Here is a 26,747-nt window from a genome sequence, read left to right on the forward strand (position 1 = left end):
CATTCTGCTCGAGTTTCATGTCACATGACCAAGGTCAAAGGTCATTTAGGGTCAATGAACTTAGACCATGTTGGGGGAATCAACATCAAAATCTTACATGTAACCTAAGGTTAAGTTTTTGAAATGTCATCATAACTTAGAAAATATATGGACCTAGTTCATGAAACTTGCACATAAGGTTAATCAAGTATCACTGAACATCCTGCGTGAATTTTACGTCACGTTACCAAGGTCAAAGGTCATTTAGGGTCAATTAACTTTGGCCAAATGGGGGTATCTGTTGAATTAACATCATAACTTTGAAAGTTATGGATCTGATTCATGAAACTTGGATATAATAGTAATCAAGTACCACTGAACATCCTGTGTGAGTTTCAGGTCACATGATCAAGGTCAAAGGTCATGTAAGGTCAATGAACTTTGGCCATGTTTTTTTGGGGTTGAATTACCATCGTGTGTTAGTGTATTGGTCTAGTTCATAAAACGTGGACAGAAGAGTAACCAAGTATCACTGAACATCTTGTGCGAGTTATAGTAGTTTTCAAAGTCAGCACTGCTGCTATATTGAATCGCGTGGTGCAGGTGAGATGGCCAGAGGCATTCCACTTGTTAATATTTGAGACTGATTTAACTCAATGCCCCTTTTTTACCACTTACCCTTTTATCACCCAGGTCATATACCATTGTTTCATTGTGCCTTTTGTATGCTCCATCCAGCTCCTCGAACAGCTGTGCACAAATCGATCAATTGATTTTTTTTTAAATCACAATAATATTACAAGTGTTTCATCTTTCATAGACAGATAATATTCCTTATACATGTATGCTGCCGTACTTTGGCAAAAGGAAGCAAGTTACAAAACTATCATTTGTTGTAAATGAGCAACGTGTGTTTGTCATTTGCATAGGCGTTAATGTAATTTAATAGCATATTTTCTTTAATATCTTTCCAGAGAACGATCATTTCTTCCCCAATTTTGCCTGAACGTGCAACATTCAAAGGGTGTTTCAGAAACAACATTAACTCAAATTTGACTGATGCACGTCACTTGCTTCCTTTTGCCAAAGTTGGGCTGTATCCCGGTGGTCAATACCAGGTATAATAGAGGATCTATTTAGATTAATTGTGGACAGTTGCATAGTGTCCTTTTATTTTGAAATAAATCCCTTCATTTCTGCTACATGTTATAAACCATTGCCTTTTTTTGTCTATTTGAATACCATGTACAAAAGATTACTAAAGAGCAATAACATTGACTACGGTACAGTGTAGTCTGTGTATAGGCTTAGTGTGTATTCCAGTTTGCAAGGAAAGGAAATTGCGTTCAACTTGCGAAATCATAATCGGAACCAATCACAATTTGTTAGGCTTTCAAACTTGATATTGATGCCCATGTATGAATGTTACTCTCTGAGGTAATACTACTTCATGCGTATGCCTGTAATTAGGCCAAAATATGTATTTCTGCAAATTATGCTCTTTGGTTTTCGGATGAAACCTACATGTATCTACGTAAATTATACGCACTGACTCCCAGCACTTATTATAAAGTATTGCCATGTATACATGTACGTATGTAGAGAATGAAGTTAAGTTTTATCAGTTGGATTTGTGTGTATATTTAGTTCTTTGATTTTGACTGGGTTCATAGAAAAGATGAATACTGTTAAGTATTTTTATAGTTTTTTCTTTAAAAGTATTTTTTTATGTGGGTTGTGAAGTGTTTGAAAAGATACCAATGATAATTTTTAGCGTATGTGGGTATTTCAGTTTAAAATACTGGTAGGTTTGTCAATCTGCTTTTCTCATGACATAATCATTTCTATTTTGGAGTTTTAGAATCAGGAGTTTGCTACATAACATTTATTATCATCAGTTGCTGAGTATGAATGTGTCAATGCAACTTCTGTGACTCTATTTTTAGTTGGCCGAAAAGAAAAACGACTAAAAAGTTTGCACAGGCGCAAGACGGAGTAACTCTTCTATGGAATGCAACAGTGTTTTTTGGGGGGCCAAATTCACATGTCTGAGGACTGCGTTGTAAATTCAAAGCTTCCTAGGACATTCCGAGAGCTAAAAAGAGAAGATGAAAAGAAATCTAGTTTAACAAAAAAACATTTTATTAATAATATATTTCGCTCTTACTAGTAGGTGTACATTGATTTGGAAGAGGCTATTGTAATCGCATCTAGCTGTGCTAAATCACACAGTATTAAGAATAGAGGTACATTGCTTTTTCTTATTAGATTTGTATGATGCTATATGTCTGTATAAACTTTGGTAAATTTAGGGTATATGTAGTGTAGTGTCATGTTTGATTTATATTTCGTTAAAAATTCTTTGTCAGTGCAATTTGGGAAACAGAGTTTTAGGAGTTTAATCGTTAGAATATTAACATCATTGTCCAAATTTTTGTAAAGGGGCATTTTAATACAAAATCTAGTATCTTCACAGTGGCTATTTCAGTATGATTGATAGTTTGAATAATATATGATCTAATAATGACTATTAAATGAGACAGGTTGATGCATCATGCATAAATGACCTTTTCCCTTCTTTCTATACATGTCGAGCCTATACTTACTTTCAAAGCTCTGCCTTCCATTTGCATTTTAATAGTGTCTCTTTGTGTACATTTACATACTATGTACTGTATCTCTTGTTCATTAACATCTTCCTTTATCTCTCTCTCTCTCCTTCTCTTGCTTTGTCCAATAATACATTCATGCCTTCATCCTTCTTTTTCTGTGTCTATGCATTCATTCTCTATTGCTTTAGGATACCATATCAAGTGCCATATTCAAATATAAACATACAATTTAGATACATACTTCACTGTACCTGTAGAACAGGTTTAACCATAATTAAGATGTCTCTTTAGTTCAATGTATCCGTTCAGTTAAGTGGAATTTCCTGTAATAAAAAGGGGAATGATTTATTGGGAATCTAAGATTTCTGAACCAAACGCTTCCAACAGCCTTACCATAAATGAATGAACCAACCTAATAAAGAGATGATAAAATGTGTTTTATATCATTTTATTATTTATTTAGATTAATTCTGGTTTTCAGAAGATCTGTCTTTACATTGATGAATTATTTAACCAGCAGCAGATGTACATGATCTGCATGGTAAAGAGTATAGAGAATAAAGTAGTATACATGTACCAGATGGCGTTTATTTCTTATGTGATAAAGGTGATATTCTATTTGAATTCACACCTTCACACACTTGTACTACTAACTTGTTCAAACTTTGTTTCTTATTTGATACAGCAACAAATCCTTTGCTTTCATTGGAACAGTCGTATCAGTCAAGTTTGGTTTTAAAAAAATATAATTTTGAGATTGTTACAGAAAATGAAAGTACATCTTCACTGCATTGACTTTGCATGTGAAAGAGCTATACAACGTTTTGCTTGATCCCATGCTACGTAAACTTGGTCAGGGTTATTTTTGTACAAGGAAAATGTAAATCGCTCAAACTGAAATTACAAGCATGTACCCCTTTTGCAATATTTTCTCTTGATTCTTCATTTTGTGTGAAAATATAGAGACCAATGTCAAGCAATTGTCTTGGTCTTTCCAACCATGTATTTTTCTAGCAATGAATATGCTGTAAGGTTGGGGAAAAAGTGTTGAAATTACTTTGAAGTTGATTTTCTCTGAAATTGGTTTGCAGTGATACGACGGTTCGGATGACCGCCAGCGAAATAGTGCGTTAAACCATTACCCAGACATTTTGTTGGTACTCTGTTAGCCTAAAAGATTCATTCTTCACTGTGTTAAACATACATGTATACACTGTATATACATGTACATGTATGTGTAGTAGATATCAATAAGATAAAAACTATCTTGGTCTGTTTTCAGTTCATGTTCAATGCAGTCTGTGCTGTTAGTGTTTTATGTACTCACTTATTTATTCATACTGTTGGTCATTTGTTGTCTTCATTGTTTAAAAGTAGTGAATTTGAATCTGTGCTGTTCAAAACATTTTGCAATATTTATTACCGTATCTCACATTTTCATTCCTCCTATATATTTTATCAGATTAGATATGTAGAGTTGGATTATATTTGTTGACAATAAGGTCACAAGAAAATGGTCGTGCTTTTTGTGTGAGTTTTTTTTTTAGTGGAGAGGAGTAGAATGATACAAAGGGTTGCAAAGAGTTGAAAGTATAGAATATTGATCAGTGAAAACCTAGGCTCTGTAACACAAAGATTTGCCGTCAATCGCTAAATACCAATGACCAATCAAGATCATCGTTGCATGCGTGCTCGTTTGAATTACTGGCTGGGAACCAATCAGTGCAGTTCTTTTATATATCCAATTCATCGCAAACCTTTGTATTATAGAGCCCTGGGAGGTTTTCATAAAATCTTTATCAGTGACTTTCACCAACTGATGTAAACTGCCAATCCTTTTATCTGATTGGTTAAAAGCAAATTAATCTTTGAAAATTACTGTTTCTGAGATGCTTTCCAGAAACATACCAGCCCTGAAAAAAGTTGATGATAATAAACATAATAGTTGGATAAGAAACCAAGGCTTCTGAGCCAATCAAATTGTGATGGTCCCTCCTACCCCCCCCCCCCCCCCCCTCCGGCAACTGCATGAAGGAGCGCAATTCGTGGTGGGGTTCACAAACTTTCAAGCCAAGCTGTATATTGAGAATGGGGAAAGCAAATGCGACAGAGATGAAAAGGAACAGAGATACAGAGGAAGATGTCAATAGGATTGACAGTAAGGGGAGGTGGAAAAAAGACGAAGTTAAAGATGTATGAGAAATTAAGAGAGAAGACGGACACAAAACACATCAAGAGATTTGTGGAGTGGAGGGGAGAAGACAGAGATACTATTAAAGATGAGGTTTGCATGGGCAAGATTTTGAAGTTTCAAACTGTGTTCCCTATTCTTTACTAGAAGAAAATTACAGTTTGAACTGCCAAAACCCTTTTTGTGAGAATTTTTTTTCAATTTGTAATGAAACAAAAAATAATAGTATTTTCAGGGAGTACTTACATTGTTTTTTTATTTATTTTTTTTATATTTTATTCATTCATTCACTTACTCATTTGCTCACTAATTCACTCACTCATTCACTCACACATTCACTCACTCATTTAATTTATTATTTTTTGTATTTGTTTATTCATTAATTTATTTATTAATTTATTTTTTGGTGGGGGGGGGGTCAACCTCATGGGCCAATTCCTCCACAATGCAAACACCAAGAGTTCATTAATTTGTGGTTTTTATTTTCTTTCCATTCACCTTGTTCACATTACAGGGACAATATTCCAAACTAATTGAGAATGAATTCAACATGGATTATCAAATGTCAATCATATTCTTTATTCTTTGAGTCTAACTCTTTCTTCTAATAATAAACATTGTCATTTCACAGCACCACCACCAAATAAAACAAATACAAAACGGTATCAGAAGGAGCAAGATGGCTTATAAAGAATACAAGGTATAAACATACGGAGGATGAATATAGAGGCCTGTATTCTGAACTCTGGTTTTATATCAAATCCTGGTTTAAAGTTGTGGTTTAACTATGGAGAGCCAACTGGGGCACAAATCCCTAACAGTACTAATTGGTGGTGATTTTTTACCGGACTGCTAGGAAAGCATGAATGCTTGTAAGCAAGCAACCAGAGGACCAACTGCTTAAGGTCCTCTCCGAAGGACATGGTACTGAGGATTAATGCCTTACCAAAGGACACTAGCGCACCAAGTGGGAATAGAACCTGGGTCACTGGAATAAGAATCCCCCGCTCTACCGACTCCTCATTATTAATCCAATATTAATTCATATGACACCCAAATTGTTCATAATTGTCTGGGAATGATAACTGAAGTACATGTATTTTTCTTCCTTATGAAAGCAAAATGAAACAAAATTGTAAACATAGGAAATATATTTGAACTTTTGGCTCCCCATAATTTTAGCATAGAGTTAAACTGTGGTCTAAGTTAAACCCGACTTCAGAATACGGGCCAGAGTGTCTTGAAATTGTTTTAAATGGACGATCATTCCATTTTCCAATATGAACTAAAAATTTGTCAATAGCTTATCTCATTAACTCACAAAATATACAAAAAAATATCTAAAAATAGGAATGAAGTTAGTCACCAAATATTGCACCAAAAAAGTAAGGTAGTTATAAATGCCAGGCATGCATATAAGACAAAATATTTCTTCGTAATTTGTTACAAATTATCTATGTAACTAAGGGTAAAACCAGTAAAGGACAGTTGAAATAATTGAAGATGTCAAAGATTGTTGTAATTTCTTCAAATTACTGTACATACATTGTGTAATTCAGGCAACTATTAAGCTGAATACGATTTGAATACAGAATGAAAATCCATGATTCCTGTATGGAAATAGAGTCATTGAACTTTTAAAAATATCTGAGCAGTTTTCACTCCCAACTTAGGCAATAATCACTTGCTTTTGATTATGCTTTTACACAGTTTTGGGCAAAGGGAACTTTACAGGAGTCAAAAGGAAAATATGCAACCTTAAAATGGTTAAAAATTCACATTAAATAGCAAACGTAATGATTGCAAAAAAATGACTCTTGCAAGGGAAGACCACTATTCTATTCTTAGAAACATAACATAATACATAGTGTCTCTACTTAATAGCTTATACATGTAATTCTAAGAAAAATATAAGCCTTTAAAGACAGATTACAACCTATCAAAGAATTCAATTGGTCTAATATTTTTTGGAAGGCAGTTCCATAATTTAGTTGCCATTTTCCACAAAACTCTATGATTGAATGTCTTGGAGTTTACACATAACTTTACAGAGGAAATCACTTGATCGTAACTCGTAAATTTGTCTCATTTTTAGATAAGAGGTTTTAATCACCCCTGTGGCAATATGCTTTGTACATGAGCCACCAGGTTTTAAAGGAAAACATACAAACAAATATAATTTACGCCATTAAAAAATACAAAATTTATTTAGACATCAAATATAATATTAAACATAATTTCATATGGGAATAAGTACGGATTTGCCAAAACACGAATCACACACTAATTCCCAATCAAAAGATTACAAACTAAACATTAACCCAAACAAAAACCACATATTAAGAAAACTGAATATATAATTGCATAATACCAAAATAATATAGAAACCTCTGAGATATATCACAAAAATACAAAAAACACATTTCTCTGGAAAGACAGGATTATTGCATATCTATAATTGGCCAATGTGATATATGAAAATAATCTTTTAACATAAATAAAACTGCTCTTTTCTCATGAGATGTATATATTTTCCACACATAAAATGACTGTAATCAAATAACATTTGATATTAATGGAAAACTTGTCTAAAGTATGAGTTCCTGCAACAGTGCTTTTAGAAAAAAAAATCTTTGCTCCTCATAACTCTAGATCTAGTAGATTTAATAGAAGAGCCAAACAAAAATCATAGCATGGCATGGATTTTATTTTCACTTGATTTTTACTGAATCTGTCTATATGCAAAGAATTTGCCATGATTTAGCACCATCATTCCTAATAGTTGGTATTCCCTAATCAAATCATATATATACATACTGCATAGAATAGTTAATGCCACATTAAACTTTTAAACACAGTACCTCTCATTGTACTGGAGGTCGTTTCATAAGCTGTATGTAAGACTTATACAAGGTTTTAGGCAAGACCGGTGACCCTTTCTTGCGGTTAGCAATATAAGATAATAATAAAGCAATATTGACTGGCCTAGGGGCGATACAACATATTTTATTGCCCGCAACATTTCCACGCATTTTCTCATTGACTTTCCTGAGCGGGCAATAAATTGGGCCCGTGGATAAACAATTGGAATTTTATTGACTGGTCATTTGATCCCAGTCTTAAGCAGGCAACAATGTTTCAAAGTTGCCCTGCTCAGATGTCTGATACGGTTAATAATAAATATAGGATTTACATGTATATATAGCGAATGTATACACGTTGTGAGGTGCTCACTGCTCAAGGCAATCCTATCTTACCCTGGCTAAGCTAGTGCTAACAGCTTTTTGAGGAATTACTTCCTGCTGGTACCCATTTACCTCACGTGGGTTGAGTGCAGCACAATGCGGGTAAATTTCTTGCTGAAGAAAAATGCCATGGCTGGGAATCGAACCCACGCCCCTCAGATTGAAAGACGCGAGTCTTAACCACTAGACCACCACATTCCCACCAATATACCTTTTGGTGTTGATTTATCTCCTCAGAAATGGTCACCAGTCCCTCATTAAGTGGCTTGTAGCTTATGAAAGCTTTATGAAACATACACCCGCAAGATTTTTTTATAAAGCTGTTCATGAGCCACTTGTACCTTTACCAATGATCCAAGTGCACCTTGTCCTACATTTGGGACAATGTAAGAATCACAATTTTTATTGTCCTGATTGTGAAAATGAACAAGTGAGACAACATGGCACATGTGCAATGCCTTGAGATGTATATGTAGCAGTCTATTTTGTCAACATGCACATCCAAAAAATCCCTACTCTCAACTAAACTAGTGGCAATTAGTATACAATGCACATTTTATTTCAGATCTGTACATATACACCAATGTTCCTTTGTTCAGGCTTGAATAACAAATGAAAAGATATTTACGATAATAGCATGGATGCTTAGAATCAGACATGTATTTCTATTTTAGGAAGTGGGATATTCATTGAGAAACCCTCTTGGCTTGTAATGCTTTAGTTGTTGGTAAGTATTGCAGACCTTTCTGGATAGCCTCATGATTTTGTATGTGAATGACAATATTTGGAATTTTATTCCTTTTGAGTTGGTTCCATCAAGATACCATACATCAGCAGGTCTTTAAAGGGGAATCCAGCCTTGGCCATAAAATGTTGTGTTGGGAAGGAGAAATATAAATTAAACAGAATGGTGCAAGTTTGAAAGAAATTGGACAAGCAATAAATAAGTTATAGCTGCTTTAAAATTGAGATCACTAATACTATGTAGATTTCAAATTGGCAACTGGGTAAGTAAATTATGACAAGGGGCAAGGACAACTTTCCCATAGGCCATGTACTTTATTATCAGGGATTTGTGGTTTTCTCCTTAGTACCCATTCCCCTGGGGCAGTAATCTAAATATAACCCATGTAGTATATTGTTTTATGTCCTCATGAAAGAAAAATATAATTCGAAATAAAACTTTTGGGAAAAATGACATTTTAGCCATAATATGTATTGGAGTACATGGAAGAGTAGTCCTTGCCTTACATCACTATGACATCCCATATGCGGCCAATTTGAAATCTCCATGGGTATAGTGATTACCAATATTTACAACTTTTAAAAATTCATATCTTTCTTTTTGTTTGTCCAATATTGTTCAAACTTTCACCTATCAACTTGTCTGATTTTTCTTTTCCTTATAAAAACAAGTTTTATTTGGGTTGGATTCCCCTTTAACAATGTCCATATCTAAAGTTCAACTTTCACACTCACGCCTGAATCATCATCAATATCTTCTGGATTTTCGACTCCATGATCGGTCAACTCTTCCTCCTTCCGTATATCTTCTGCTTTCTTGTCTTCCCTTGTTTGATCTGTTTTCTTTTCATCCATTTTCTTTCCATCTTTCTTTCCATCGTCTCCCCAATCAATGTCATCGAGATTGAGAGGTTCTACTTGCTGGACGAAAACGTTTGGATCGTCTGATAATGGCGGCTTCTTTGTCTTTTCCATCTTTCTCTGAAAATCAAATAAAGGAACACTTCAAAGACTGTACTTAGGGATTCATTTTATTTTGTTTCATTTCGTTTCATTTATTTGGATTCAATTCAATTCATTCATTTTTCAGATATTGTAATACAAAATGTACAAAGGTTAAAAAACGGGAAGCATCTCAAGAAGCTTACGCTTGCCGAGTAAGGTGCTCCCTTACAGAGAGCGGCAACAACAAAAAAAATATAAACATAATATAAATAAGATAATCACATTGAACATAGACACATAAGACATTTTTCAAATACAGACATGGAAAAAAATATTCAAGATGTACGGATGCAGTATAACAAAACACAAAAATAAACATGGAATGCTGAATAATTTTTTAATAATTATTAATGCATATTTTTGCATTTTTTAATACCTCTAATTGCATGAATGTGATCCTTAAATTCAACAATCATCTATCCAACATCCCCAAAATGTCCTTATCCTATTGAGTGGTACGCTGATGATTAAACCCAGATTTAGCTCCAGACTATGCAAGAGATTTAATCAACACTTTCTTGGAAAGCCACGTTTCATCTCATTTCTGCGATATTTATAACATAGATAACATACAAAATATTCCAGTAGAATAGAGGAGGCGTAATAGCTCAGGCAGGAGAGCGGGGGACTCAGATTCTAGTGACCCGGGTTAGATTCCCAATCGGTGCGCTAGTGCCCTTTGGTAAGGCATTAATCCCCCTTACCAGGTTCCTCAGAGCTTCAGATAGGACCTTAAGATGTCGGTACTCTGGTTGCTTGCTTACAAGCATTTATGCTTTCTTAGCAATCATGTAAATAATGTCCACCATTTATCATTTATTGTAGATTTGTTTTATCCTATTTTTTTCTCATTTCATTACAGGCCCCCCTTTGAGATCTCGGCCGTCGACCGCGCGATCGCGCCGAAAATTGGCACGCATGTTGTCTGGGAAATAATCTACAAAAATGTATAGTAATTTATTTCATGCAAATTGTTATTACATAATTATGCTAATTTATGCGTAATTAGTATGCGAAATCATACTTTTTCCTCTAACTCCATAAATAAAGCTCCAAATGTTCTAATTTTTGGCATAGAAACCCTTTGTGATGTTCTTAGCAAGTGTACATGAACAAAATTGTGATATCAGATCAATATCTTATGTATTATATTGACTTTTGCAATTTCTTATGTATTTCTTTGTTTTTTTTTACCTTTTGTTTTTCATTGTTTTTTTTCAATGAAATTCGTTGGGGACTCTTCTAAGATCATAAACAGCATAAAATACATTTAGGCCAGCAAAACTAAAAATAATCAAACATTTATGATTTTTGGTTGAAAACACAATTTACATTGACTTTGTACACGAAATCACGTTTTTGAGCAGTTTTTGGTCTGACATGCACTTACATAACATTGCGTAACTTCGGAACCGCGTATTCGGGTGACGCAAAATTGGTCTCAAAAGTTGCGCAAGACGTGAAAGTAAAAAGTCAGCGAGCAGCGCGGTCAAAAAAATTTTACGCGTCGAAAATATCGCGCGAATCGTTGAGGGGGGGGCCTCCGAGGCCAAGATAGGGTTAAACCAGGTGGGCGTTTCATAAAGCTATTCGGAAGTTAAGAGCGACTTAATTTTTTAGAACTGGCGATCCTGTCTTATGGTAAATGATATATTCATTGGTGATGGTTTAGTGCGTAAGAAAGGATCACCAGTCATTCTTAAAGTCGCTCTTAACTTACGAACAGCTTTATGCAACGGCCCCCTGGGTTTAATTCAAACCCGAGTTCAGAATACAGGCCAATATGTCCTGATATTTAAGATGATGCAATCTTACCAGCCTCTCTTGTACTTCCTGTTCATGTGCTATATCGGAAAGCATAAATAGTTTGGATTCCAACTGGAAAGTGAATATCTCATCCTAAATAAGAGAAAAGAATGAAAAATGTGAAAAATAATAATAAACAAGTGGAACCTCTGACAGTCTCATCTGTATTACGCAATTCAATATAGCAGCAGTGCTGACTTTGAAAATGACTACTGAAAAACACCACTCATATGATAATAACAAATTATATTCATTTACCCTAAATGACCTTTGACCTTGATCATGTGACTTAAAGCTTGTGCAAAACAATAAATGATACATGTACTTGACTATCCTCTCGTCCTTGTTTCATGAACTGGAACCATAAACTTTCAAAGTTATGATAGCAATTCAACAATACCCCAACATGGCCAAAGTTCATTGACCTTAAAATGACCTTTGAACTTGGTCATGTGACCTCAAACTCATGCAGGATGTTCAATAATACTTGATTATTCTTGTCTAAACTTTATGAACTAGATCCATAAACTTTCAAGGTTATGAGAAAATTCAACTAATACTCCCAGTCCAACACAGCTAAAGTTCATTGACCCTATATGACCTTTGACCTTGGTCATATATTCTGAAACTCAGCCAGGATGTTCAGTGAAACATGATACACAATTACCCTTATGTCCAAGTTTCATGAACTAGCTTTCAAAGTTAAAATGGCAATTCAAAAATTACGCCCAACATGACCAAAGTTTGTTGACCCTGAACTACCTTTGACCTTTGTAATGTGACCCAAAATTTGGGCAGAATGTTTGGTGATATACCAATACCTTTATACATGTATCCAAGTTTCATGAACTAGGTCTACACACTTTCTAAGTTATGATGACATTTTAAAAACTTAAACTTAGATTAAGATTTTGATGTTGATTCCCCCAACATGGTCTAAGTTTATGAACTTCGACCTTGGTCATGTGACCTGAAACTCAGGCAAGTTCTTTAAGTAATAATTGATTATCCTTGTGTCCAAGTTCCATGATCTAGGTCCATATACTTTCTATGATGACATTTCAAAATCTTAGCCTTTGGTTAAGATTTCAATGTTAACGACGCTGCTGCCGCCGTCGGAAAAGCGGAGCATAGTCTCGCTCTGCTATGCAGGCGAGACAAAAACCTGTGTATTTCTTTAAATGATTTTCATGTAGCCCTTTTCCCCTGGCTGCAATTCATTCAAGCTTTTTGCTTTAGCTGACCACAGCATTCAAATTAATTTTACATTTTTATATGAATTAAGTCTTATCTATTGTTATCATTGTGTAAATGTCACATTTGTAATCTGATCAATAATCCTGTACGTTGTTTTTTTTTATATCATTGCTGTGAACTTGTATATCAATAAATACAGGAAACATCTGGGCCCCATCTTACAAAGAGTTGCGATTGATCACATAAATCATAACTATGGACAGCCAAAAACGTCAACTTCTAAAATTCAAATTTGTTCAGAATATTTTCTACAAATGATGTTCATTCATCATTCTCTTGAAGATTTAGTGTGATTCTCTGTTTACAAAGGAGATTGTGTAAATTTCCTGTAAAAAAAATTATGGTAAAGATGGATTTCCATACCGTTGAGATTGATTGGATCAATCATAACTCTTTGTAAGACAGGGCCCTGCTTTGAAAAAGAATACACTTCTATTACCGTATCTTGCAGTTTTGAAAGATCCTCTTTATCGAGTAAGCCATCTTCTGTCAAGTCCAATAATTCAAATGCCTACAGAACAGAGAAAATAAAAACATGTACACAAAGAAATCAATTCAAGACACCTCTAGGATACTGGTAAAATTCAATCTACAAAAACATATCTATCGCACTCAAAACTTTATTAGCTGGGTAATATGCATGTACATTTGTGCTAAAAAAGTTAAGGAACCCCACCACAAAATGCACTCCTTCATGCTGAGTGCTGAATGTAGACAACAACACTATAATGTTCGGTAAGCCAAGAGAAACAAACTTTATTGAATGCCATATTTTATCACCTGACTTCACAATTAACTATCTAAAACATTGCAGGATTTGACAATATTTAATAAGTTCGTTTTCTGGTGGGGTTCACTGTTAAACTTTCCCACATTTTTTATCTCAGAATGTATGAGGAAAATGGCTAGTTCATGATTTTAACTCTCACTTACGACTATGCTGATGATCAAAAACTTGATAAATTCATCTGATTTACTTGGCCGAGCTTGGCCACTAGTAAAACACTTGCTGTCCTTTGAACTGGTATCACAAATAGCTGATGGGAACTTATCAACTATAGCCTCCAAAACTTTCCTCTTAGTTGCAGAAATTGTTTTAAAAGCTACCTGTTCTAAAACTAATATTTCTATGTGGTGTTTGTAATTTTGATATTGTAGACCACTTCCAGTTTGTGTTGTTTGCATGAAAGATTTATCACAAAAGATGTTGGGGAGGGGGTAAAAAGCACTCCAGGCTTGAAAGGATAAGTTTCTGGCTCGATGTGTTTTTAAACCTTATAAAAGGGGCACTTTGTATATAAAATGCATTATTTTTATACAATCAAGGTACCGGGTATTTTATATTCAAAACTGCATATGAAATTACTAATTACAATTGAATATAATGAAAATATATCAACTTACTTCTCTTGAGAGGGCATCGCACTCTTCATTCCATCTCAGATCACTTAACATTGTTAATTTCTATGAAGAACAACGGAAGGGGAAAATAAGGGTGAAGGAAATGTATATGATATAAAGTGAACTGCAGAAAATTGTATACATCATGTACATGTATATCAATATTGATTCAAGATGGGATATTCATTATGGCCCGTATTCTGAAGTCAGATTTAACTTAGAACATGGCCTAACTCTGTGCTAAAATTATGGGAAGCCAAAAATGTCAATTTTTTTTATTAAGTTGTATTTTTTCATGTTTACTGTGCTCTTTCCTGATTCATTGATGGTGCAGACAATAATCTATTTATACTTCCCACACAATTATGAATGATTTAAGAGCCAAATGAGGTGTAATATTATATCTCTACTGTTAGTGATTTATGTAACAATTGGCTATCCATACTTAAACCACAACTTTAAACCTGAGGTTAAGTTAAACCCGACTTCAGAATATGGGCCTATAGGTTTATTTTACGTGACTCTATTCTGTTTCCATTTATTTGTATGGATATATCAAGAAGTGAAAACTTTCATGATTCTTGAGTCACAAAACTTTGAAAAAAATACCACATGATACGAAATTAATCTCCCCTCATACCAAAGATGATAATGATGATGGTAACAGTGAAAATGATGATGATGGTGATGATGATGACCATGTCAATAAATATTACGACAGTGGTGATAATGATGTGGTTGTTGATGGGGATGATGATGTTGAAGAAGAGGAAAAAGGAGAAGATGGTGATGTGATGATGATGATAATAATGATGATGGTGGTGATGGTGATGATGATGGTGGTGATGATTGTGAAGATGAAGAGGATGATGATGGTGATGATGATGGTGATGATTGTGAAGATGATGATGGTGATGATGGTGATGATGATGATGTTGATGATGATGGTGGTGATGAGTGTGAAGATGAAGATGATGATGGTGATGATGTTAAAGAGGAAAAAAAAGAAGATGATGATGATGTGATGATGATGAAAATGATGATGAAGACAATGATGATGATAATGATGATGAAGACAATGATGATGATAATGATGATAATGATAATGATGATGATGATATGGATGGTGATGAGGATGTTGATCATCATAATCATCACCTTGACATGTGATAAGAAATAAGACATGATCAAAAATACACAATACCTTCTGTAATAGAGCAGTAAAATCTTGTTGAGTAAATAATTGTATCTCCTCATCTTTCAGAGTGTCAATTAACATCTCACTATAGTCAAACAGAGAGAAAAAGGAAAAGTTTTAGACTTTCAACAACTTTACTCTACTGAAAAGTATACTTCAATATAGACAATAAATACAAATCGGTTTGAAAAATCACTAAAAATGAAAATATTGGACTTTCATTCTATCACATAAATATTTGTATTTTAGTTTACTAAAGCCCCATCCCCATAAAAAAAAGAGAAGAAACAAAGGAAAAACAATTTGCAAAGGAAAAAACAATTCAAATTAATGATCATGAAGTCAAAGAAAAAACATACAATAAGCTTCCAGTATACAAATAGCGAATAGGCATGAGTGCGATGGTGCGAGATTTCGCATGAGGTGAAAGAAAGTTGCTCTATTCAACGAGGCGTTAGCCGAGTTGAATAGAGCGTTTCTTTCTTTCACCGAATGCGAAATCTCGCACCATTGCACGAATAAGAATATTCGCTATTAGTGTTGTACAACGCCTCGGAATCAACCGAAAATATGAAAAAAAACAAGAGTTTTTCCCTCCAGTAATCTATGAAAAGGGAGCAAAAATATTGAAAGCAAAAAGCAAAATCCCACAAGCCGGGCCCACAAGCGCACATGATCTTGGACAGCATTGCGCATTTAGCCAGCGGGCTGTACGCGCATTGTCACCTTATTCAATGAAATCGCATTGTGACGTCACCTCCTAAAGCCGTGCAATGGTACATTTTGGATGGTACGTCTTGTGTGTGCAACGGTACGAATGTGTGACGTTCAGCCTCCCATTTGATCGCGTACAACTAGCTAAGTAGGCGTTGTACAATATCTAATAAGCAAAACAAGCATCTCGTATATCTGCAGCAGCCTGTAGACTTTTATCTTCAAAACGAAATTGAGAGAAATATCAAGTTCATCAATCCAAATGGAATGGAATGAAATTGGATGGTGAGATAGGAAGCTTGAGGTGAGGAATGCTTCGGCAGTTTAGAACCCTTATCTGATAAAAGTATCAGATTGCTTGTATTGACTGAAGCTAAGAGGTGATTTTATCAATTTTTTAATTAGAAGAAACTGAAGTGGTTGACAATGTTACGGCTATAGTAAAGCAAGCTGCCAGTTACTAATACTACATTTTTTCTACATTTCTGGTTCTGTTTCAAGGTCTCCTTTTAAAATGTGGTATTCTCAAAGGGGAATCCAGCCTTAATCATAAAATATTGTGTGAGAGAGGAGAAAAATTGGAAAAAACAGAATAGTGAAAGAAATAGAACAAGGACTAAGAAAATTAGTTAAAATTTATCACAAATTTTAAAAATTCAAACCTTTGTATTGTTTCTCCGATACTGTAAAAACTTTGATCTAAGTACATATGTCTGATTTTTGTTTCAGTAAAATTAAATTTTGTTGGGTTGGATTCCAATTTCTTACACTGCTGAAGGTTGATCCTCTTCAAAGTCTTCTTCAAATCCCAAAGGTCTCTCGACATCCAGCTCTACATCCGCTATGGTCAACCTCCGGTCAGTGGGTCCACAGATCTCTGGACTAGGGACAGTTTCACAGGAATGGTCAAACCAAACATTAACCGCAATATTACGGCCGATTGAGTTCACCTGATGAATCCTGGGTAGTGGGAAGAATGTCAAAGGGCAAAATTCATGGAATTGGAATACATGGACAAGTGGAAAGGCTCAATATTATTTTGACCCGTAATATGTTTGTTTTTTTCAGGTAGAAAAGTATGTATGAAGGTAGGAAAAAATAGAGGCTGATACATGTATAAACAGTGGCAAGTGATTGATGTAAAATTGTCATTATTTTCGTGATCACTCCAGATCTGTCAGTAGGTCAACATAATAAACAAGTTGAGCACCTCTGGCAGTCTCATCTGCATTACGCGATTCAATATAACAGCAGAGCTGGCTTTGAAAAACAAAGATCTATTGAATAATTATTTACAACCCCCCCCCACAATTCATATGATAATAAGATACTATATCCATTGACCCAAAATGGCCTTTGACCGTGATCATGTGCAAAACAATCAGTCATTCTTGATTACCCTTATGTCTATGTTTCATGAACTAGATCCATGAACTTTCTAAGTTATGATGCCAATTCAACAATATCCCTAACATGGCCAAAGCTCATTGACCTTGAATGACCTTTGACCCGGGTCATGTTACCTTAAACATGCACAGAACAATCAGGGATACATATTTGCTCTTATGTTTAATCCACAAATACCCCCAACATGGCCAAAGTTAATTGACCCTTTGTGACCTCTGACCTTGGTCATGTCGCCGCCACTGTCACTGTTGGAAAAAAGCGGCATCTATAGTCTCGCTCTGCTATGCAGGCAAGACAGAAACCACAATTTTTTCTCTTTTTAACCCATAAAAAGAATAACAGTATAAAGTATATAGGGCAAAGCAGCTAAGATTATATCCCCTAGCTCTCCACAATTATATCAATTTACTGATTTGTTGGGATCTGGTACTCACCATTTATAAGGAATATAGATGCAATCACCTGGAAATAGTTTTGCTTTGTAGAATTCAACATTCCTCAATCCAGGATATTTGATCATGTCTACACTGTCCACATCAACACTGGAATAACTTCCATCAGGATGATCAAAGTGAAACTGCATAGAAAAAACATTACATATTCAATGCGAAAAGTTAAGTTCTGTTTACTAATTTATGTTTCTCAAGCATAAACAAAAAACAGTACAATATCTATATGCAAAATATAGACAAAGAAAGAACAGAAACAGAATAAATGCAAAAGTATATAAAAACTTGAACAAGGTACACAGAACCTTGTGGGGGTGTCATGGTCTAGTGGTTGTTTCTCTTGTCTTTCAAGGGACGTGGGTTCGAATCCCAGCCATGGCTTGTCTTCCTTCAGCAAGAAATTTACCCACATTGTGCTGCACTCGACCCAGGTGAGGTGAATGGGTGAGCGGTAGGATTTATTCTTTGAATGCTTAGTGCCTAAACGGCGGCTCAGCTACAGCCGGGATAATAATATGATACCAAGTATCAAGCACAGTAGAGTATATGCAATTATAGTAGCTGCGCTATATAAATGGAACATATTATTCTTATAACACACTACCACATTATTACATTTCAATTTCATCGCCAAATTATGGATTTTAGTGATTATTTTCCTTCAAACATTTCAAGCTCTGTAGAAAATATTCTGATGTAATGAAAAGGGACACACTGGTTTAAAGTTCTTTTTCTCCTTCTTTTGATATATTTTATGATTTCTGGCAATCTGCATTAAAAGAAGAATAGCCAAAATCATAGAATGTGGTATTGAACAGACTAGTAATATAGGCCTACCTGATGGCGATACTGTGTGTAGTTAAGGAAGAGGATATCTTTCTGACCACTGAATAGGCAGTTGATGTTGTCTGTATCGTCATTGTGAAGATGGGACTTGGTACCACCGCTGCTGAACCACATAACCTGTATAATCAGGAGGGGGAGAAGGAGGAGGAAGGTGAGGGAGGAAGGGTGACGGAGGAGCAGGAAAATGGGTATTGAAAATGGAGGGGGAGGAGGAAATAGCAGGAGGAGAAAGAGGAGGAAAAGCAGGAGGAAGAGGAGTAAAAGCAGGAGGAAGAGGAGGAAAAGCAGGAGGAAGAGGAGTAAAAGCAGGAGGAGGAAGAGGAGTAAAAGCAGGAGGAGGAAGAGGAGTAAAAGCAGGAGGAGGAAGAGGAGTAAAAGCAGGAGGAGGAAGAGGAGGAAAAGCAGGAGGAAGAGGAGTAAAAGCAGGAGGAGGAAGAGGAGTAAAAGCAGGAGGAGGAAGAGGAGTAAAAGCAGGAGGAAGAGGAGTAAAAGCAGGAGGAAGAGGAAAAGCAGGAGGAAGAGGAGGAAAAGCAGGAGGAAGAGGAGGAAAAGCAGGAGGAGGAAGAGGAGGAAAAGCAGGAGGAAGAGGAGTAAAAGCAGGAGGAAGAGTAAAAGCAGGAGGAAGAGGAGTAAAAGCAGGAGGAGGAAGAGGAGTAAAAGCAGGAGGAGGAAGAGGAGTAAAAGCAGGAGGAGGAAGAGGAGTAAAAGCAGGAGGAAGAGGAGTAAAAGCAGGAGGAGGAAGAGGAGTAAAAGCAGGAGGAAGAGGAGTAAAAGCAGGAGGAAGAGGAGTAAAAGCAGGAGGAAGAGGAGGAAAAGCAGGAGGAGGAAGAGGAGGAAAAGCAGGAGGAAGAGGAAAAGCAGGAGGGGGAGGAAAAGGAAGAGCAGGAGGAGGAGGAAGAGCAGGAGGAGGAAAGCAGGAGGAAGAGCAGGAGGAGCAGGAGCAGAAGCAGATGGAGAGGAGGGGAGAAGGACAAATGAGGTGGGTGAAAGAGGAGAAAGGGAAGGGATGAGAGGAGATAAGGACGAGAAGATGAGGAGGAGGGGGGATACAACCAAATAATAGGTGAATGGGAATTGTGGACCAATGTCAAGAATGACTCAAATATAATAAGCTAAGTAATATTCAACAAATGTTAACTTAATTATATGTTCATTTTATCTCATGATTTGTTGTTTACTCTAGTTTGTACTTTCTAAGTATTCATTGTCATGAGCAGTGGAGTATATCAATCTAGAAAATTGTGCAGTACAATTTTTTATTATTTTTTCTTCAAATTATTAAAATCTGAATCAATAAAATGTGAAAGCACACAAAAAAACTTGTTTCATGTGATCTACTCTCTGCACACTATTCCAGAAGGCTGCAACACACTGCAACTAGTAAACGTAATAATTTCATAAACATTAAGAGGGGACTTCAACTGTAAGGATGCAATACAATTGCAATTTGGAAGGACTGAAATACATAGGAGAGTCTGTTTAATTCAGTTCTAAGGAATGGAAATCTCTAAAGCAGCCAATAAAATCAAGTATATCATGCAAGTTATGATAAGGGCAAATATACAATAGTTGTGAATCTTAATGAAACAGGACCCTGGTCTGAAAAATTGCTCTGACTCAGGGGCACGTCGTGATCTAGTGGTTCTGACTCTCGCCTTTCGAACAAAGGGTCGTAAGTTTGAATCCTAGCCATGACGCGTTTTCCTTCAGCAAGAAATTTATCCACATTGTGCTGCACTCGACCCAGGTGAGGTGAATGGGTACCCAGCAGGATTAATTCCTTGAATGCACGAGCGCTGAAAGGCAGCTCAAGCTAAAGCTGGGGTAATAATGATGATAATAACAATGCACCTTGGAATATATCATTTCTAGATAGATGTTGCTATACAAATGTCTATTATTATCATTATTTGACTTATAGAAGATTGACCTACAATTTAGAAATTCAAATATACATAATCTCACCACATCTGATATTCTTTGTAGTATTTCATCACAAACCAGAGGTGGAGGAATAACAACATCTTTCCTGCAAAAATTATAAAAAGAAATGGTTTCAACAACATCAAGTTACAATGTGGGACAAATACTCAAAATACTCAAACAATGCTGAAACCATTCCAAAATAGCTCTGGCTAATGCTACTATTACTTGAAAGATTTTTTCCAACTTTGCCATGAACAAATCTATTTGTGTGAAATGTTGATTCACAAAGACTACAAGCAAATGATCATATAAAAGTCTAGGCTAACAGTAAAATATCTGGCTCAACTTACTTATGTGTCTACTTTCTGTGACTTGCATTTTACCTTTGATAACATCATTACTACAAAATTTATTTTATTCAACTGAAGAATTATCAAGAAGGTACTAGAAAAAAAAACCAACGGCTTCTCTCTATTCACAATATACAGAGAAATGCAATAGAGTATACTACATTAAAATACCAAATTTCATCTGTGGCAAACATCATCCTTATTTTACTTAGGCCAATCTAATATATGCATCTATCCATCTGTTTGTTTGTTTAATGCATGTTTTCTCCATCACCAGCCACCGTATCAGTGTGAAATTTATCTGATTCACAGTTTTTAAAAAGGTTGGGGTGGGTTGATTCGCAGGGAATCAGTTTTAAGGGGAGTGAGAGTGATCATGTGCTACCGCTCTCATTAATCCATCTTTGGTAGAGCGATTTATCACTCGCTGCAGCGATTGCTTATCAACAAGTGTGTCAGTCAATGATCAAACTGTTAAGAGTCCACCTTGAAAACCTCATTCTCTGTCAAGGTTTTGTAAATAACACACAATTATATATTAAGCAATAACACACTTGCAAGAATGACATTAAAAAGTTCAATGAGATAAATATTGCATAGATCTATATCTCATTGTCTCCTTTGGTTGTGGGTTGTAACTTTAATGTACGTTCCTCCATCCATTTTGAAATGCGACAAGAGAGCTCCCCTTGTATGTATTTTTGAGGTGCTCCTCTAATGCTCCCCTTAAAAGTTTTAGGAGAGCTTTTTACTGCTCTCCTAATAATTATAAAACTGAGTAAAACTGAGTCCCTAGGTTCACTTTTTTTTATAAGCATGATAGGCCTACTTCAATCTACCCCTCACCTGAGGAACTTGGGCAATGTATCCACCATATACTCATCCTCTGTCTGATACCGCTCCAGGAACTCTGTAAACTTCATCCGTTGGGTAGGCTGCTTCCGATCCTCTTTCTTCCTTATCTCCACATCAATGATGGTCGTCTCGGCCTCTGGTCTGAGTCTCAGGTTAGTGTCGGACCAGGACTTGAAGGCAGGAGATAGTTTGGCCCCATTCCGGAAGACCACTGGCAATGATCCCAAGACATGGTCCACATAGAATGTCTTCGGAGACAGGAAACCTGTTAATAAAAAAACATCAATACTGTCTTACTATTTGCAGTGGGATATTGCAGTGGGATAGTGTTCACTCAATGATTCAATTTTCATTCGAGATTATACTGATTTTTAATTTTTCAGTACATGTAGAATTTTTTTGATTGAAAATATGTAACATTGTCAGGGTTTGTATGTGTGCATGTGTGTTCAAGTGTGTGTTTGCAGAAGAAATTGGTCTTTCTTTTGAAAGACATTTTAATGTTGTTTGTAGTTAATTTAGTTTACTACTACTACTACTACTACTACTACCACCACTACTACTACTACTACTACTACTACTTACTACTAGCACTTCAACTACTACCGCCACCACTATATATTATTAACTTACCAATGATAAGTATTAACTTAATAAGTACTACCCAACCATTACTACTTGTATTCGTAATACCTTCTATAACAGGTATAGCTCTTTGGACAGCCTTTGCTCCTAACGGTTCAAGGTGTCCAGGCCACAGTTCAGCTGGATCAGAAGAATCTACTTTACTGCTCCCGGTAGAAGAGCGCCTCCCCGTGACCAAATGAAATATTCCCACCAGGGCAAGTGAATACAAAACTCGCTGAAGGATCATTGCTGAGAAGACCACCAAAGATCACCTAAAATTCCTGTAAGAAAATTGAATTATTGAAATAATAGTTACCAATGTTTGTGATAGATGCCCAACAAAAATATTTCCTTGTATGTACAATGCTGAAACAGTTGCTAAAGCTTAAGCTGGTGTAATCATAATAGTACGCCTCAGAATGGTTTATTAGAGATAGATGGTATGCCTATTATTATTATTATTAATATGCATGGATGTATTCCATTATATTTCCCAATTCAAACAGATCATTTTTGAAATTTTACAATGTGACCTCACAGGTACATTGTACATGGAGGCCATTCACTACAGTAATCAAGTTTACAAAAGTGAGAGCAGTGACCAACTCAAATAAGACTACCAGAAAAACTCACTTCTAACTGAGAGACAGAACAATTTTGGTCTAACCTGCACCATATTTTCAGGCTCTGCCTCATGTACACAAACTTGATATGACTATGAGAGAGAAATAAGATTTTTTTAAAAAATTGATATTCCCATAGACTCTAAAAGCATGCATCTACTGGGCAGTATGTATTTATTTTTTTTGCTGTTCCATTTTGTCTTGGGTTAATTCAGCATACATGTACGCAGGCTAGCTCTGTGCTCCGCCCTCTTCGTTGACTGAGCAAGCAGGTTACTTACACTGTACTTTAATATGGGGGGTGTCGGTGTCATGGTCTAGTAGTTAAGACTATCATCTTTCAAGCTAAGGGATGTTGGTTCGATTCCCCGCCATGGCATGTTTTCCTTCAGCAAGAAATTTACCCCCACATTGTGCTGCACTCAACTCTGGTTCAGGTAAATGGGTAACGGCAGGAAGTAATTCCTCAAAAAGCAGTGACCACTGGAATCGTTAGACTACATGTAGCTTAACTGGGGTAATATAGGAGCGCCTTTAGCGCCTAACAAGGTAAATACATGCACTATATATGTCCTATATTATCATCTTTATTTTGATAGTTATAGGCTTTTGGGTGGTTTTGGAGCAAATTAACCTCGCTGGTTTGTACTTTTTTTGACAACTAAAACAATTAGGGATAGTGTACTACTAATATAATACTCACACTTATTCAACCAATCAACCAGGCGGGGGGGGGGGGGGGGCCACAGGAGACACGTGCCTCCCCCCTTTTGAGAAGAAAAATTGAAATTTGTGATGCAAAATTGCCATTGAAACCGAGATGCATCCCCCTCCCCCTTTGAAAGTGAAGACCTTTTTTATTTTGCGGGTCCGAAATATTGGTGGTTGAAACTTGAAAAACTTTTTTTGGGGCTTGTCAAAATTTTGATCCACCCCTGCATTCAACCATAAATTCTGAAGACCGCATTAAATTAAGTCAGGTCTATCTCCGGGCTAAAATTATTGGAAGCCGAAAATGTATTTTAGAAATTGATAAATTGTTTTGATGAGTGAGAAAACTGTTATAGCTACTACTTACAGAATTTCATATGAGCATGTATTTTGAACATGAGCTGTGAGATTTATTTCACAATTGGCTATCCACATTTAGATCTAATTAATCCACACAATTAAATTAAAACTGACTTTCACATATGGGCCTCTGGGTCAAGATATATGTTCTATATAAAGCAAGGTTTCTATGAAAATGAAAAAAATTCCAACTTTTCTTCCACTGCACTGCCATCTAGATTAACATTTTTATTGTTGTCTTGTGCGATGTCCCTTGTTTTTTTTTTTTCTTTCTTTCTTTCTCTTTCTTTCTTTCTTTCATTCTTTCTTTCTTTCTCATGTCATGCCCATCAAAGCCAAGGGAAATTGATTTTTAAAGTAAAGCAAATCTAAATAACAGAGATTGATATAAAAGAAGAGAAGTTGAGAACTTGAGTCTGAGAGTGAGACACTCACAGGAAATCGCAACTTACGATCGACGCGACACGCCACGAAGCTTTCTTTAATCAGACAGAAGTACCAGTCTCTGACTCCCCCCTCTGTCCCGAAGGTTCAGGCCCTTTCTGGTCGGCTGTTCCGCTGATTACTGACTCCAACGATCAACGACACTGCACATTTGTGGCCAACACAGGCCGCTGTGAATGTCAATTAAGAGGTGAATTTAACAATTCAAGTAGTATTGACTTCAATAACTCGACCCTCAGATCTTACAATTAGTTTTGTCTACAAACCGACACGTTTCATGGAACTTTCAGTGCTGTTTTCACTTCAGGCTCAGGTCAAACGTCACCTCGCATGCCCGGAAGTACGTTACGAATGTACACGTACGTACTGTACGTTATTATAATGGGGGGAATCCCCTGAAATTTTTTTTTAACACACGACACACAATCATATATTTATTTGATGCAAGATAAAATTTTCATTTTCATTTATTTGATGCAAGATACAAATTTAATTTTCATTAGTTGATGCAAGATAAAAGACCAAGAATACCTTAATTGGTCAAGTACGGAGTACAGCAAGTCTGCATATGCCGACTTAACCCAAGACAAGACAAGATCCGTGCCTTGAACCCCGATGTAGGCGGGCTCCTTAGAGCACTCGGCCACGGCGCCTCGCCACTGATGATTACCACGGTGATGCGGGCGGGTTTCATCTTTCTTCTTATTTACAGATCATCAGTGGCGTAACAGGCGGGGGGGGCATGCAAGCTGCCCCCCCCCAGCGGATTTCACCGGGAAAATTAAAATAAAAAAAGTGGGGGGAGAAAAGGGAGAAAGAGAGAAATGGAAAGGGAAACTGAAAGATAGAAAAAGAGGAAAGGGAAAGAAAGGAAGAACATAAATAGGGAAAAGGAAGGAAAGAAGAACACGTGAGGAAGTATAAATATCCTGAAATACTAACACGTTAGCATGATTAGCAAGAGAGAGATATGCCTATAAAATCAAAAGATATGACTCAATGGCACGGGCAAGAATGGCGGGAAAATGGGAGAAAGAGGCAGAAAGAAACGCGATATGAAGAACCAATAAGCCTGTTCACGGTTAAACTGCGCACGAGCAGAAAAAGGTCATTGGAGAAAACCATGAAGGTGGCTTTCAAATTCACTGACATAGGCATTTGTGATTTGATGATTATTCATGATTCCTTTCAAAATATTCATTTCATTACGCGAATCCTGTGTTTAAAAAATACCCCACCAGCTTATAACACAGGAACTCCATTGCCTTGCGTGTTGTGTCAATGGGAGCTCAGGTGGGGTATTTGAAACCCCAATTTCAGATTTTGGGAGAGCTCTCGTTTAAACTGGGGTGGGGTTCATCTGACTGCTGATAATGCCTTGCGTGTTAGTCAAGTGGGGTATTGACACCCTTCAGTTTTTGGGGAAAGTAGCATTTCTCGCGTTTAAACTGGGGTGGGGTCGATTTAGTGACTGCTGCTGCTGATAAGAGCCGATAACACCGATGCCTGCCACCACAACAGGCTGATGAACAGCATGGAGTGGGATTGCAGCTGTCCTTGTTACGTAATAGTATAAACAAACTCTTCAGAGCTTCCTGGCTGACATTAATCTTGAAAGAATGAATTTGTATTCTATTTGTTTTAGGACATTAGCATATCTAAAAACGATTCAGAATTTAGATGAAGATCGACATGAAATTTTGAACGATGCAAAATGACCCACAATTGCCGAAATAACAATAAGTTTTAAAAAAATCACCCTCTCTCTCTTGCTCTCTCCCTCTCTCTCTGCCAGGCCTTATGAAGGTCACTTCTCCTTGGGGGAAGGTGGATTATCTGGGAGAGTGCGTGGTTGTTGACTTAAGGATAACCATTCCTTGTTGATATCGGGGATGGGGGGGGGGCGAGTGAAAGTAGCTTGGAATTTGAAATTGGGGTGTCAGATGAGATCCATTTTTAAACACAAATTTTCGTAATGTAGTTTATCACATATTCAA

The 26,747-nt window shown here is 36.3% G+C and overlaps 1 protein-coding gene across 1 annotated transcript; it reads right to left on the reverse strand.

Annotated features, from left to right (window-relative positions):
• Positions 1-8,143: 8,143 nt before the first annotated feature.
• LOC121413978 (bifunctional peptidase and arginyl-hydroxylase JMJD5-like) lies at positions 8,144-25,086 on the reverse strand. Its single transcript, XM_041607007.1, has 13 exons — positions 24,759-25,086; positions 22,679-22,893; positions 21,977-22,250; positions 20,820-20,883; positions 18,846-18,971; positions 17,994-18,136; positions 16,921-17,112; positions 15,445-15,523; positions 14,244-14,303; positions 13,279-13,350; positions 11,592-11,675; positions 9,465-9,752; positions 8,144-8,866 (listed from the first exon to the last, which is right to left on the reverse strand). The coding sequence occupies exons 2-12, from the start codon at positions 22,857-22,859 to the stop codon at positions 9,483-9,485; spliced, it is 1,545 nt and encodes a 514-aa protein (XP_041462941.1). The 5' UTR covers positions 22,860-22,893; positions 24,759-25,086; the 3' UTR covers positions 8,144-8,866; positions 9,465-9,482.
• Between the last annotated feature and the right edge of the window lie 1,661 nt (positions 25,087-26,747).

Source organism: Lytechinus variegatus, chromosome 4 (assembly GCF_018143015.1).
Source record: "Lytechinus variegatus isolate NC3 chromosome 4, Lvar_3.0, whole genome shotgun sequence".
Classification (NCBI taxonomy): domain Eukaryota; kingdom Metazoa; phylum Echinodermata; class Echinoidea; order Temnopleuroida; family Toxopneustidae; genus Lytechinus; species Lytechinus variegatus.

What these genes read in the sequence shown, in the direction of transcription:
- LOC121413978 (XM_041607007.1), bottom strand. Translation starts at nt 22,859, where the DNA reads ATGATCCTTCAGCGAGTTTTGTATTCACTTGCCCTGGTGGGAATATTT. An exon ending in ATCTATATTCCTTATAAATG is followed by an intron (nt 17,113 to 17,993) that starts GTGAGTACCAGA and finishes CCCACTACCCAG; the next exon opens with GATTCATCAGGTGAACTCAA. An exon ending in AGGAAGTACAAGAGAGGCTG is followed by an intron (nt 9,753 to 11,591) that starts GTAAGATTGCAT and finishes TTTGATTTTCAG; the next exon opens with AGAAAGATGGAAAAGACAAA.